The sequence below is a fragment of the Eubalaena glacialis genome, chromosome 15 (assembly GCF_028564815.1).
Source record: "Eubalaena glacialis isolate mEubGla1 chromosome 15, mEubGla1.1.hap2.+ XY, whole genome shotgun sequence".
Classification (NCBI taxonomy): domain Eukaryota; kingdom Metazoa; phylum Chordata; class Mammalia; order Artiodactyla; family Balaenidae; genus Eubalaena; species Eubalaena glacialis.
In genome coordinates, this window is record NC_083730.1 from 45,610,626 (window position 1) to 45,625,721 (window position 15,096).

Consider the following 15,096-nt stretch of genomic DNA (forward strand, 5'->3'; position numbering starts at 1 on the left):
GGGTAATGACAACCTAAATGAAAAATAACACATGCACATCAGAATTAGGTTAGCTCAGGAAGACATTGTGAAAGGAGGAAAGGGTATGGATTTTGCATCTAAGCCTGGGTCTGAATCCCAGTTATGTACTTAAGAGTTGTGTGATCTTACTCTAGACATTTACGTCATGTGTGTAAAAAAGGGGTAATTACCCTTTCCTTGGTAATTGTGAGGGTTATAGCCAACGTATGCACTCGGTACAGAGAAGGCACACATATCCTCATAGATGCCACTAGGGAAACTTGCCCAAATCCCCATTTCATATAAACGCTTCAACATTTGTCATCAAACTCTTAATGTTAAAGGAAAGGATTGCATCACAGGGTCGCAGTAAGCACATTGCTCTCTTGCTCCCAAATGTGATTTATCCCAAATGTGTTCCTCCCTTATGTGATTTTTATGTAAAAAAGTCAGTGGCCTGAAATAGTCTGTCCACCACTTGAAGAGTGAAAATTTTTCTGATTTTTGGTCTATCTCTTTAATTACTTTGAAGACACCGGTATGTTGACTAATTTACCATATGTGTTGTGATTGTCAGCTAGCAAACATCCATAGCATGTGTTTAACCGTTAAAAAAAAAAAAATCCTTAAAGGTTTGGTCTGCTCGGTGACCCTGAAGCTCCCATTAAGGATTTTTCACTCCCTAAATGAAAGGCAGGGCTTCGGTGGAGTCTGGGGAAATGAGTTGTTCTCTGCAACCTAGTTACTGCTCCAGCCACTGAGAAATTTTATCAAAAGTGGGAAAAGTCTTTCAGCGGAAGATAGCCCCCTACTCTAAACCTTGATCCTTAGTAGATACTGGAAACCATTCACATCATCACAGCTGTTTATACATATAGTCAGACTGTAAAAGAAAGAAAAAAGTAAAAGATTTTGAGAGAACTCAAATGAATATTTGAATATTCACTTAAGTGAATATTCACTTAAGAAAAGCAATAAAGTTTAGTCTGTAGAAGTGTGACCTTTGAAGCCTGTTTACCCGGATTCAAATCTCAGCCTATCTAATGGCTGTATGACTAACTCAGGTCATTAACTCCCTCTGTTCCTCAGTTTCTCCTCTATAAAATGAATATAATGGTATCTATAGGATGCTTGAGGGGGTTAAATGAGCTCCTTTATACAAAGCACTTAGAAAACAACCAGCTTATTGTAAGCAGTCTATAAAATGCTTGCTTTAGCTATTACTATTTTAAACCTTTTTAAATAAGGTTTAAGTAAACCTTTACTGATACTCCAAGGTAAATCAGCTTTTACCAGTGACATCTAGCCAGGCATTTTTGCTTTAAAGTAATCCAGAGCATCCAGGGTTGGAGTTTCGGTGGCGAGGTGGATGGGGGGGAGGGTTGTTTGTTTGTCTGTTTGTTTCTTAGGTCTTTCTGACATGTCTCCCAATTTCACCAGTCAGCTTATACATGTGTCTTCAAAGACACAATTATCTACTTCTTGGTCCTAGTCCTTTTGCAAAAAGAAGCCCCAGCCTTAAATTGGGACCCTGAGAGTTTATTCTTTGGTGATTCCATTTTGCTATGTCACTTAGGTTTCTCCCACCTCGATGTGATGCTCGTGGAATGCTATGACCCAAAAGGTGACCAGTGGAATATTCTCCAGACTCCCATTTTGGAGGGTCGCAGTGGTCCTGGCTGTGCAGTGCTAGATGACAGCATTTACCTTGTGGGAGGCTACAGCTGGAGTATGGTATGTGTCCACATTTACCGCCTCCTTTTTATTTGTGCTTCCTTTTTGCTTCTCTCCAAATGTGTTACCACCCACACAAGTACCTTTTAAGAGTAACATGTTTATATGCACGCAGTAAATTGCTTTAAGCCATAAAATAGAATCAGTGTGGTCGCTGTAGAGCTGTCTTGCTATCTGGTCAATTGTATCGCAAAATGTGGTAGGTCTCTGCTTCCCTCCCACCCCCATGCTTTCCAACTAAAAGTCAGACTGAAGTGGTTTTTACAAATGTTCTATTAAAACTGTTTGACTGGGAGAGTCTGAAAAGTTTCTGACCAGCTAAGCATAAAAAATGGAAATTAATTGTTCAGTTACCCACAAATTCTATTTAGGATTATGTAATTTGCCATTGCTTTCCACTTTCCCCTCTCTTTATGATGAAAATTTCTAAACATACACAAAAACTGAGGGTTCAATGGGCCCTTGTAAATGCACCATCCAACTTTGACATCCATCAGTGCTTTGCAGTACTTACTTCATCTATCCTCCCTTTAAAAAATTTTGGTTGAAGCAATTTGAAGCAAATTCTAGACATGTTATTTCACCCTAAATGCTCCAGTATTCCTCTAAAGAAAAATCACTTGCTTATGTAAACACACTATCATTATCACACTCAATAAAATTAACAATAATTCCTTTATAGGCAATCCATTTTCAAGTTTATCCCATTGACTTGAATAAAAGTGTATTTTTCAAATTGGTATGTTCAAATCAGGATCCAAAAAGTCTCACTTGTATTTGGTTATTATATCTCAACATCTCTTACAATCTGGAGAATTACTACTGCCCCTCTTCCTGTCCCATGCCATCGTCATATTGAAAAAGCAAGGTCAGTTATCTTATAGAATATCTGATACTCTCGAATTGCCTAATGATTTCCTATGTTGTCATTTAAAAATAGTCCTCTGTCTCCCTATTTCCTATAGACTGAAAGCTAGAGATGAGGACTTAAGTTCAGCTTTTCTCTGTTTTAAATTTTTTTGTTATTTATGTACCATTTATTTATTTATCTATTTATTTATTTGTCTATCTATCTATCTATTTATTTATTTTAACGAAAACACGTAAGGAGGTGGCTGTGTAATTCAAATAACATCACATCAGAAGACACATAGGGTCTAATGGTCTACACAGTCACTTTTTAAATGATGACCGTTCCTATATTTTCCTATTTATATGTGTTGGTTTTATAAGATTAATTTGGGATTTTAATAATATTAATTAGTTTTATTTCTTTTGCATCCAACAAGATTGTTATATAAAGTTTGGAGGAGCTTTAAAAAGCTATTATATGGAAGTGAATGTGTATTGACATATATCACTAGATATTGGTACACGTGCTCTTTCACTAGTGGAAAGTGATAGCTGCAAGAGTATGTATGTTTGGAACCAGACACCAGGAATACACTTTCAGAAAACGATTATGTTGGTTGGGATTTTTGTTTGTTTCTTGCCTATGGTAAAAACAAAGCTGCTTTGGTTTAGGAAGGGAAGTATTATACAACCACTAGCCTCAGAGGTTGACAAAGGAAACAAGATTAAAGATATTTTTTATTTCTCATGTGGCCTTTTCAAAATAAATAAGTCAGTGTGTGAAGAAGTTGGCACGTCTTCATTTCCAGTTTATTTTAAACTGGTTTTGAACCCCATCTCTGATTCTCTATAGTAGTAAGATAAAAATGGAAAAGTGAGGTGACAATCTAAAATCCAATTTACTTCTTTTATTTGAATATTTAAGATAAATTTTCCTTTTTTTTTAAACTTAAACCAGAGGGATAATTTCCAACTTGAGGTAAGTTATCATAAGGGATTTATAAATCATCTAGGGTATTGTAGCTGCTTGACTTTTATTATTAGTCACACACACATACAAAAACCCAGATTTTGAAATCTTGCCAATCCCAAATTTTCCCTTAGAGTACAATGGTTTAAAATCCATTGCTTTCATTTGGAATTTTTTAGCAAGAGCAGAGAAAAAATATTGTCTTCCTAATGTAAGTGTGATAAATAAGCTTGCTGTGGCAATTCTCTAAAGACTCTCTGCTCTGCCATTCCAGGGAGCCTACAAGTCATCTACAATATGCTATTGTCCAGAAAAAGGCAGCTGGACAGAACTTGAAGGAGACGTAGCAGAACCACTGGCGGGCCCAGCCTGTGCAACAGTTATCCTGCCTGCCTGTGTACCTTACAACAAATAACACCAGGAAACCCTGGAATGAACAGTATCACATTCTAGGAAGCAATGACAGGTGACATCCCTATTATAATAGGAACAATACATCCTAATGGTACAACTGCCGAAACCCCATTCTTGGTTTCTGATGATTTACAAGAAGCTACAAAAGGAAAAGACCTGTTCTTGAACAGGTACTCTGTCTGTAACTCGGATTACACCGAACTTCCTGTGGTGACAGACTCTTCCATTTCAGACTGGTTTTAACTTGTCCCAGCTTTACAAAAACTCCTCACATGGATCTCAACTTTCAAAAGGAGAAAGATGAAATACAGGAGAGCGCCCCCCAGAGAGACCTAAGATCAGTATTGTGCATTGTAGTCTACCTGCATGTGATCTATGTTGAAGTTTTGGGGATATTGTGTTCATGAATGATTCAAAATTTGACCCACCAAAATACTCACACCGCATTACAGAAATTGCCACTTGATTCTATATTCCTAACCTGTGGCTACTTCACAGAGTCCGTAGGCAACACAGTTATAGAAAATCATATAATATTAAAGAGGAACATTTTTGTTTCCATATAACTTCATTTCATATACCTTCTGCCCCTTACAGCACCTCGTGGGAATGTAGAAGAGAAAGATATTGGCTCTTGTAGCAATTGCTTTCTGCCCTGTAGGTTCCAGGCTAGCCAGAGTCACAATTTCTGTGTCCTCCATTTTATCCGAAAGATTAAGACAAAATACGCTGTGTCACTATTCAGTTTATAGAGGCTTACGCTTTCTCATTTGGAGCAGCATATAAGTCGTGAATACACCTGGTCTTTGCTTCAAAAATATAGGACTGACAAAGACAGTCATGCAATATTGAATATTCTGTAAATAGCACATCTGACCCAAACTTAACCCCTAATGAAAACTGAGAGAGTGCTTTCGGAAATTCAGGGACGAAAAGACAGATTTCTCTTAAGAACTGTCCCATTTTCTCTCTGTCCACAAAATACCTCCCCCTCTTCCTCACCTTCGGCTCTAAAAAAAGCTCTAGATGTGGCTCTAGAAAAGCCCATGACGGACCCTTCTTCTTCCCCCCAACTCATCACATTTCTTTGTTATCATTACCAGAGATGCCTGGGCTCAGTTAAGCGAGCAATAGCTAGCTGTCTTGAGAAGCATGAGGAATTTAGGACCAGAAGGTCAGGAGAGCATGAGACAGTGTCAATGCGGCCCATCAAAAGAGAAAAGCTAGCAGGAACACGGATTTGCTTTTCAAGCTCTTCAGAGCTGGCACAACAATAGTTAGGAATAAATCAAAGCCTAAAATATTTTGTGAATCACCCAGAGATGTTGTTGAATCCCTCAACAAGTGTGTCTTTCAAAAACAACCTCGCAGGGAAGCCACAGATTAAAAATGCCTTGGTGATAAGTTTTCACTGTGGAGCATGTCCAGATGGATGGGTGTACTAGAATCCAATGCCGTTTCTACAGTAAAGTGCAATCTTTGTTGTTTTTGTATTTATTTGTATGTTCAGATCCAAAGGATCCGTTGTAAAAATATATATATAAATATATATATATATATCCAGTGCAATCAACTTTCATTTCTTTTTTCCTTGATCGCATATGAGTATATAGAAAAAAAGAAAAGTTATAGTACTTTGTGAGAAAATCCCATCTGACGTCATGAAGAATACAAGGTCTCCTTCAAAACCTTTTATCGTCAACGGTCCCCATTTCTTCTGAAAGTCACCATTTCTACAAGGGTATTTGCTTTCCTTGGACTTGTTGTTCATTTATTTTTTATTTCTAGCCAAAATAAATAAAAGCATTTATGAGAACTATAAGTAAAGCTTTCTGTATTTCAGAAAGGCACAAACTATTAGAAAGTGAAAAGCGAATAAATAAGTCACAGAGAATGTAAATTTTGTACAGTATTAGAATGTGTAAATGAAGCTTGCTTGGAAGGGGAAAACTTTAAATAAAAACTTTATGTACTAATTCAACTGTCTCTCCTATTCTGACTGATAAAGCATGTGTATAAATCTACACATTAAATTGTTTGAAGGTTTGTAATAGGTAAATGCATAAATATTTTTATTCTGCAGATATACTTTACAAGTTTATTTAGCTTCCTGGCAATATGTAGTATGTATGTAGTGCGAACAATGTTAAAAATTATGGAATGTTTCAGAGAAAAGTGTTGTGAGTTAAAAATCATGAATTGAATCTGGTTTTTCCGCTGTAAGAGTGTTGCAATAAGGCATACTTATCCAAGATCTGATAACCAAGTATTTATAGAAATTGTTAGAAGCACCATGTGCATTAAACAATACTTGCACACTTAGGATAAATGAATCACATATTTAATTAGGGCAATTATATAAATATATAGTGTTCCATTTTATTTTCTTTTTAGAAATTTGAAAAAGAAGCTGTGCAGGGCAAGGAAAGGACTGGGCTATGGAAGACAATAGGAGTAACTGAGGCACGTGGCTGCAGGTTTGGGCAAGCTTCCAGGTGAAGAGCCTGCAAACTAGAAAGAATTTAACGCTTCCCAGCCAAATATTCCATTATTAATGATTAAACTGATAATTAGAGGGTCATTTGACCCTCTGTAGTATTCTACAGAAGCAAGAGAAATGGAGTTTCTTTTGCCCAGTGAATCTTCAGTTCTCCATGCTAGTGTAGCATAGCAGAAAAGGCCCTTCTCTATAGTAGCTTCTTATCCTGAGCCAATGGCTAGTTGTTGCAGAACTTCTTTCATATACTCTGAAGCCCCAAAAGCTCAAGTGCTGACCAGTTATCATGATCAGTTAAGCAAATATACTTGGCTTTTTCCTAATCCCAAGGGACCACCTATTTTAAGTCCATAACTAAACTAAAACTGGCTAAACCTGGAGGAGTGAGTATAGGACCAGATTTTTTAATTACTTAGGCTGTGTCTGTGGTCTTAAAATTAGTACCTGTGTTTGTTCTCCCCTGTGAGGGCCAAATTTCTATTTTCCCAGCTGCTTGACACTTACATCACTTAGCAAACTCATCATTATCAACACTGTAATACCAAGTATTTATTGAACATATCCCAAAAGGCATCACTGTAAATGCCAGGCTTCTGATTAAACCTGGTTCTCTAGGTTAAAATATTTTTAAATGAACAAGCAAACCAGCCAAAATAAGATTGGTAAAGCATACCAAAGCCAATTAATACACACTGCTGGGTATCTTAACAGACTGAGTTCCTGTAGATGAGGTAGGAGGAAGACCATGACTGATCAAGCCTGACTTTCTAGAAGCGCCAGACCTAGAGGATGTTGGAACTTTGGTGGAAAATAAAATGGCAATAAGAAGCAGCAGAAAGGTCAATATAAGAAGAAAATAGGACTTCCCTGGTGGCACAGTGGTTAAGAATCCACCTGCCAATGAAGGGGACACGGGTTCGAGCCCTGGTCAGGGAAGATCCCACATGCCGTGGAGCAACTAAGCCTGTGCGCCACGGCTACTGATCCTGCGCTCTAGAGCCTTCAAGCCACAACTACTGAGCCTGCGTGCCACAACTACTGAAGCCCATGCGCCTAGAGCCTATGCTCCACAACAAGAGAAGCCACCGCAATGAGAAGCCCGTGCACTGCAACAGAGTAGCCCCCGCTCACCACAACTAGAGAAAAGCCCATACGCAGCAACGAAGACCCAATGCAGCCAAAAATAAATAAATAAATTCATTAAAAAAAAGAAGAAAATATCCAAATAGTCTGTTTGATTTGTACAGCTGTAAAGTGCTGCTCTGCATCAAGCATTAAATATGGGCCACATATTGGGTGGGGTTTCTTAATGGCGTTATTGGCTGGCTCTATAGGTTTGGTGCAAAAACACAGGGTTCAGTTCTAGAGATAGGTCCTGATAATGTGCTTCAAGAATGCAGCACAATGGAATAGGACTAAGGAAAAAGTCTTCTACAAATTGAAGCTTGAGTGGCTTATTCCATTCTATTCCAGGCTGTTGCCTAGCATATATTAAGGACTTAGTAAATGTCAGTTCTTAACACTATCAGGAGTAGCAGCATTACCTTAGTGTTTTCAGCTCACTGAAGATGTACAAAACAAGATGGCTGGAGTGAGTTGACATTTAAGACTGTCTATTCAGGCTCAGGGGAATTATATCACTTCAGGCAAAGTGATCCTTGATTGTGACCTCTCCTTCCATTTTTTCACTTATTAAGTGGACTCTTCCTCTGTGACCTTCCAAATCCCCTACGTACAAAAAAATGACATATGGGAATAGGCAGGAGGGAAGGTGAACATTTGGCTGCAGGACCAAGGCATCCTACATTTACAGAGAAGGCAGGCTCCTGGCTTCCCATCAAGTCCCTCAAATCTGGGCCATTTGGGAACTGATTGAACTAAATTAGGGAAAAGGAATAAAGGAATAGGGTTTAGTTATGAATTCAAAGTTATATCAGCAATATTATAACAAACAACATAACACTTCCACTAACTTCACGTTTGTTATGGGCCAGGCACTCTACTAGGCATTTTATACATGTTTTCTTATTTACTCCTCTAAACAGCTCTATAAAGTAAATGTGAGTTGTATGTGAAAGGTAAGGACACATGCTCAGAAAGGGTAAACTATTTGATAAAGTTACACAGCTCATAGGTAGCAGAGCAAGGATTCAAACTAAGACTTTAATCTTAGGCCACCTCAAACCACCATACTCTCCTGCTCACAAAATAAATTTCTTCATTATTTGAAGTCTCATAGGAATTCCTGGTGGATTGACTGCTTTTTCCAAATGCAAATAGGATGTGTTGGAGGGGAAAGTGAACAATTAATGATGGTGCATTATGGCAAATGCTATATTGTTGTTCTGAATGAACCACTGGGAAGAGTGAGCAGGGGAAGGGACTTGCTTTGTGAACTTGGGGAATCATTTAGTCTCTCCAACTTCAGTTCTGTCATCTGTATATGGAGTGATAATCTCATCTTCAAAACATTACTGGGAAAATCATGTAAAGAATGTGGAGGTGAGACCTTCAAGATGGCGGAGGAGTAAGACGTGGAGATCACCTTCCTCCCCACAAATACATCAGAAATACATCTACATGTGGAACAACTCCTACAGAACACCTACTGAATGCTGGCAGAAGACCTCATACTTTCCAAAAGGCAAGAAACTCCCCACGTACCTGGGTAGGGCAAAAGAAAAAAGAAAACTCAGAGACAAAAGAATAGGGATGGGACCTGCACCTCTGGGAGGGTGCTGTGAAGGAGGAAAAGTTCCCACACACTAGGAAGCGCCTTCACTGGCGGAGACGGCGGGTGGGCAGGGGGGAAGCTTTGGAGCCACAGAGGAGAGCGCAGCAACAGGGGTGCAGAGGTCAAAGGGGAGAGATTCCCACACAGAGGATCAGTGCCAACCAGGACTCACCAGGCTGAGAGGCTTGTCTGCTCACCCGCCAGGGCGGGCGGGGGCTGGGAGCTGAGTCTCGGGCTTTGGAGGTCAGATGCCACAGAGAGGACTGGGGTTGGCTGCGTGCAGACAGCCTGAAGGGGGCTAGCGTGCCACAGCTAGCCGGGAGAGAGTCCGGGAAAAAGTCTGGAACTGCTGAAGAGTCAAGAGACCATTGTTTCGGGGTGCATGAGGAGAGGGGATTCAGAGCACCGCCTAAACGAGCTCCAGAGATGGGAGCGAGCCACGGCTATCAGCGTGGACACCAGAGACGGTCATGAGATGCTAAGGCTGCTGCTGCAGCCACCATGAAGCCTGTGTGCAAACACAGGTCACTATCCACACCTCCCCTCCTGGGAGCCTGTGCAGCCCACCACTTCCAGAGGCCCGGGATCCAGGGTCCCAAGATCCCACTTCCAGGGTTCCCCGGGAGAACACACAGCATGCCTCAGGCTGGTGCAACATCATGCCGGCCTCTGCCGCCCACAGGCTCGCCCCGCATTCTGTACTCCTCCCTCCCCCCGGCCTCAGTGAGCCAGAGCCCCCTAATCAGCTGCTAATTTAACCCCGTCCTGTCTGGGTGGGGAAAAGACAACCTCAGGCAAGCTACACGCAAAGGCAGGGTCAAATCCAAAGCTGAACCCCAGGAGCTGTGTGAACAAAGAAGAGAAAGGGAAATCTCTCCCAGCAGCCTCAGGAGCAGCAGATTAAAACCCCACAATCAAATTGATGTACCCTGAATCTGTGGAATACCTGAATACACAACGAATCATCCCAAAATTGAGGTAGTGGACTTTGAGAGCAACTGTAGACTTGGGGTTTGCTTTCTACATCTAATTTGTTTCTGGTGTTATGTTTACCGTAGTTTAGTATTTAGAGTTTATTATCATTGGTAGATTTGTTTATTCATTTGGTTGCTCTCTTCCTCCTTTTTTTTATATATAGATATATATATTTTTTTCCTTTTTCTCTTTTTGTGAGTGTGTATGTGTATGCTTCTTTGTGTGATTTTGTCTGTATAGCTTTGCTTTTACCATTTGTCCTAGGGTTCTGTCTGTCTGGTTTTTGTTTGTTTGTTTTGTTTTTACTATAGTTTTTAGCGCTTGTTATCATTGGTGGATTTGTTTTTAGGTTTGGTTGCTCTCTTCTTCCTTTTCTTTTTTAATTACTTTTTAAATTATTTAAAATTTTTAATAATTATTTTTTATTTCAATAACTTTATTTTATTTTTTTCCTTCTTTCTTTCTTTTTTTCTCCCTTTTCTTCTGAGCCGTGTGGCTGACAGGGTCTTCGCGCTCTGGCTGGGTGTCAGGCCTGTGCCTCTGTGGTGGGAGATCCGAGTTCAGGACATTGGTCCACCAGAGACCTCCTGGCTCCACATCATAACAAACGGTGAAAGCTCTCCCAGAGATCTCCATCTCAACGCTAAGACCCAGCTCCACTCAATGACTAGCAAGCTACAGTGCTGGACACCCTATGCCAAACAACTAGCAAGACAGGAACACAAACCCATCCATTAACAGAGAGGCTGCCTAAAATCATAATAAGGTCACAGACACCCCCAAAACACACCACTGGACGCAGTCCTGCCAACCAGAAAGACAAGATCCAGCCTCATCCACCAGAACACAGGCACCAGTCCCCTCCACCAGGAAGCCTACACAACCCACCGAACCAACTTTAGCCACTGGGGGCAGACACCGAAAACAATGGGAACTATGAACCTGCAGCCTGCAAAAAGGAGACCCCAAACACAGTAAGTTAAGCAAAATGCGAAGACAGAGAAACACAGACCAGATGAAGGAGCAAGGTAAAAACCCACCAGACCAAACAAATGAAGAGGAAATAGGCAGTCTACCTGAAAAAGAATTCAGAGTAACGATAGTAAAGATGATCCACAATCATGGAAATAGAATGGAGAAAATACAAGAAACGTTTAACAAGGACCTAGAAAAACTAAAGAGCAAACAAACAGTGATGAACAACACTATAAATGAAATAAAAAATTGTCTAGAAGGAATCAATAGCAGAATAACTGAGGCAGAAGAACGGATAAGTGACCTGGAAGATAAAATAGTGGGAATAATGACTGCAGAGCAGAATAAAGAAAAAAGAATGAAAAGAATTGAGGACAGTCTTAGAGACCTCTGGGACAACATTAAATGCACCAACATTCGAATTATAGGGGCCCCAGAAGAAGAAGAGAAAAAGAAAGGGACTGAGAAAATATTTGAAGAGATTATAGTTGAAAACTTCCCTAATATGGGATAGAAAATAGTCAGTCAAGTCCAGGAGGTGCAGAGACTCCCATACAGGACAGAAGAAATCCAAGGAGAAACACGCCAAGACACATATAAATCAAACTATCAAAAATTAAATACAAAGAAAAAATATTAAAAGCAGCAAGGGAAAACAACAAATAACACACAAGGGAATCCCCATAAGGTTAACAGCTGATCTTTCAGCAGAAACTCTGCAAGCCAGAAGGGAGTGGCAGGACATATTTAAAGTGATGAAAGGGAAAAATCTACAACGTAGATTACTCTACCCAGCAAGGATCTCATTCAGATTCAGCAGATAAATTAAAACCTTTACAGACAAGCAAAAGCTAAGAGAATTCAGCACCACCAAACCAGCTTTACAACAAATGCTAAAGGAACTTCTCTAGGCAAGAAATACAAGAGAAGGAAAAGACCTACAGTAACAAATGCAAAACAATGAAGAAAATGGTAATAGGAACATACATATCAATAATTACCTTAAATGTAAATGGATTAAATGCTAAAACCAAAAGACATAGACTGGCTGAATGGATACAAAAACAAGACCCATATATATGCTGTCTCCAAGAGACCCACTTCAGACCTAGGGACACATACAGACTGAAAGTGAGGGGATGGAAAAAGATATTCCATGCAAATGGAAATCAAAAGAAAGCTGGAGTAGCAATTCTCATATCAGACAAAATAGACTTTAAAATAAAGACTATTACAAGAGACAAAGAAGGACACTACATAATGATCAAGGGATCAATCCATGAAGAAGATATAACACTTGTAAATATTTATGCACCCAACATAGGAGCACCTCAATATATAAGGTAAATGCTAACAGCCATAAAAGGGTAAATCAACAGTAAAACAATCATAGTAGGGGACTTTAACACCCTACTTGCACCAATGGACAGATCATCCAAAATGAAAATAAATAACGAAACACAAGCTTTAAATGAGACATTAAACAAGATGGACTTAATTGATATTTATAGGACATTCCATCCAAAAACAACAGAATACACTTTCTTCTCAAGTGCTCATGGAGCATTTTCCAGGATAGATCATATCTTGGGTCACAAAATCAAGCCTTGGTAAATTTAAGAAAATTGAAATTGTATCAGGTATCTTTTCCGACCACAACACTATGAGACTAGACATCAATTACAGGAAAAAATCTGTAAAACATACAAACACATGGAGGCTAAACAATACACTACTAAATAACCAAGAGATCACTGAAGAAATCAAAGAGGAAATCAAAAAATACCTACACACAAATGACAATGAAAACACGATGACCCAAAACCTATGGGATGCAGCAAAAGCAGTTCTAAGAGGGAAGTTTATAGCAATACAAGCCTGCCTCAAGAAACAAGAAACATCGCAAATAAACAACCTAACCTTACACCTAAAGCAATTAGAGAAAGAAGAACAAAAACCCCCCAAAGTTAGCATAAGGAAAGAAGTCATAAAGATCAGATCAGAAATAAATGAAAAAGAAATGAAGGAAACAATAGCAAAGATCAATAAAACTAAAAGTTCTTTGAGAAGATAAACAAAATTGATAAACCATTAGCCAGACTCATCAAGAAAAAATGGGAGAAGACTCAAATCCATAGAATTAGAAATGAAAAAGGAGAAGTAACAACTGACACTGCAGAAATACAAAGGATCATGAGAGATTACTACAAGCAACTATATGCCAATAAAATGGACAACCTGGAAGAAATGGACAAATTCTTAGAAAAGCACAGCCTTCCAAGACTGAACCAGGAAGAAATAGAAAATATAAACAGACCAATGAGAAGCACTGAAATTGAGACTGTGATTAAAAATCTTCCAACAAACAAAAGCCCAGGACCAGATGGCTTCACAGGCAAATTCTATCAAACATTTAGAGAAGAGCTAACACCTATCCTTCTCAAACTCTTCCAAAACATAGCAGAGGGAGGAACACTCTCAAACTCATTCTACAAGGCCACCGTCACCCTGATACCAAGACCAGACAAAGATGTCACAAAGAAAGAAAACTACAGACCAATATCACTGATGAACATAGATGCAAAAATCCTCAACAAAATACTAGCAAACAGAATCCAACAGCACATTAAAAGGATCATACACCATGATCAAGTGGGGTTTATCCCAGGAATGCAAGGATTCTTCGATATACACAAATCAGTCAATGTGATAAACCATATTAACAAATTGAAGGAGAAAAACCATATGATCATCTCAATAGATGCAGAAAAAGCTTTCGACACAATTCAACACCCATTTATGATAAAAAGCCTCCAGAAAGTAGGCATAGAGGGAACTTACCTCAACATAATAAAGGCCATATATGACAAACCCACAGCCGACATCGTTCTCAATGGTGAAAAACTGAAACCATTTCCACTAATTTCAGGAACAAGACAAGGTTGTCCACTCTCACCACTATTATTCAACATAGTTTTGGAAGTTTTAGCCACAGCAATCAGAGAAGAAAAAGAAATAAAAGGAATCCAAATCGGAAAAGAAGTAAAGCTGTCACTGTTTGCAGATGACATGATACTATACATAGAGAACCCTAAAGATGTTACCAGAGCTAATCAACGAATTTGGTAAAGTAGCAGGATACAAAATTAATGCACAGAAATCTCTTGCATTCCTATACACTAATGATGAAAAATCTGAAAGAGAAATTAAGGAAACACTCCCATTTACCACTGCAACAAAAAGAATAAAATACCTAGGAATAAACCTACCTAAGGAAACAAAAGACCTGTGTGCAGAAAACTATAAGACACTGATGAAAGAAATTAAAGATGATACAAACAGATGGAGAGATATACCATGTTCGTGGATTGCAAGAATCAACATTGTGAAAATGACTATACTACCCAAAGCAATCTACAGATTCAATGCAATCCCTATCAGTGGCATTGCAGTTGGCATCAATGGCTTCCCTGGTGCCATAGTGGTAAAAATCCGCCTGCCAATGCAGGGAACATGGGTTCGAACCCTGGTCTGGGAAGATGCCACATGCTGCAGAGCAGCTAAGCCTGTGGACCACAACTACTGAGCCTGCTCTCTAGACCCTGCGAGCCAGAACTACTGAGTCCATGTGCCACAACTACTGAAGCCAGGATGCCTAGAGTCCATGCTCTGCAACAAGAGAAGCCACTGCAATGAGAAGCCCGTGCACTGCAACGAAGAGTAACCCCCGCTCTCCACAACTAGAGAAAGCCCGCACACAGCAACGAAGATCCAGCACAGCCAAAAATAAATAAATAAATAAATTTATAAAAAAGAAGAAAAAACTGCCAATGGCATTTTTCACAGAACTAGAACAAAAATTTCACAATTTGTATGGAAACACAAAAGACCCCGAATAGCCAAAGCAATCTTGAGAAAGGAAAACGGAGCTGGAGGAATCAGGCT

At 39.4% G+C, this 15,096-nt stretch overlaps 1 protein-coding gene across 1 annotated transcript in view; it reads left to right on the forward strand.

Annotated features, from left to right (window-relative positions):
• The window catches only part of KLHL14 (kelch like family member 14), a 100,778-nt gene extending 94,850 nt beyond the window's left edge, over window positions 1-5,928 (forward strand). The window contains exons 8-9 of the mRNA XM_061169806.1: window positions 1,577-1,734; window positions 3,831-5,928. Coding sequence (XP_061025789.1) covers window positions 1,577-1,734; window positions 3,831-3,971 — 299 coding nt within the window. The 3' untranslated portion in view covers window positions 3,972-5,928. The remainder of the gene's footprint in view (window positions 1-1,576; window positions 1,735-3,830) is intronic.
• The last annotated feature ends 9,168 nt before the right edge of the window (window positions 5,929-15,096 follow it).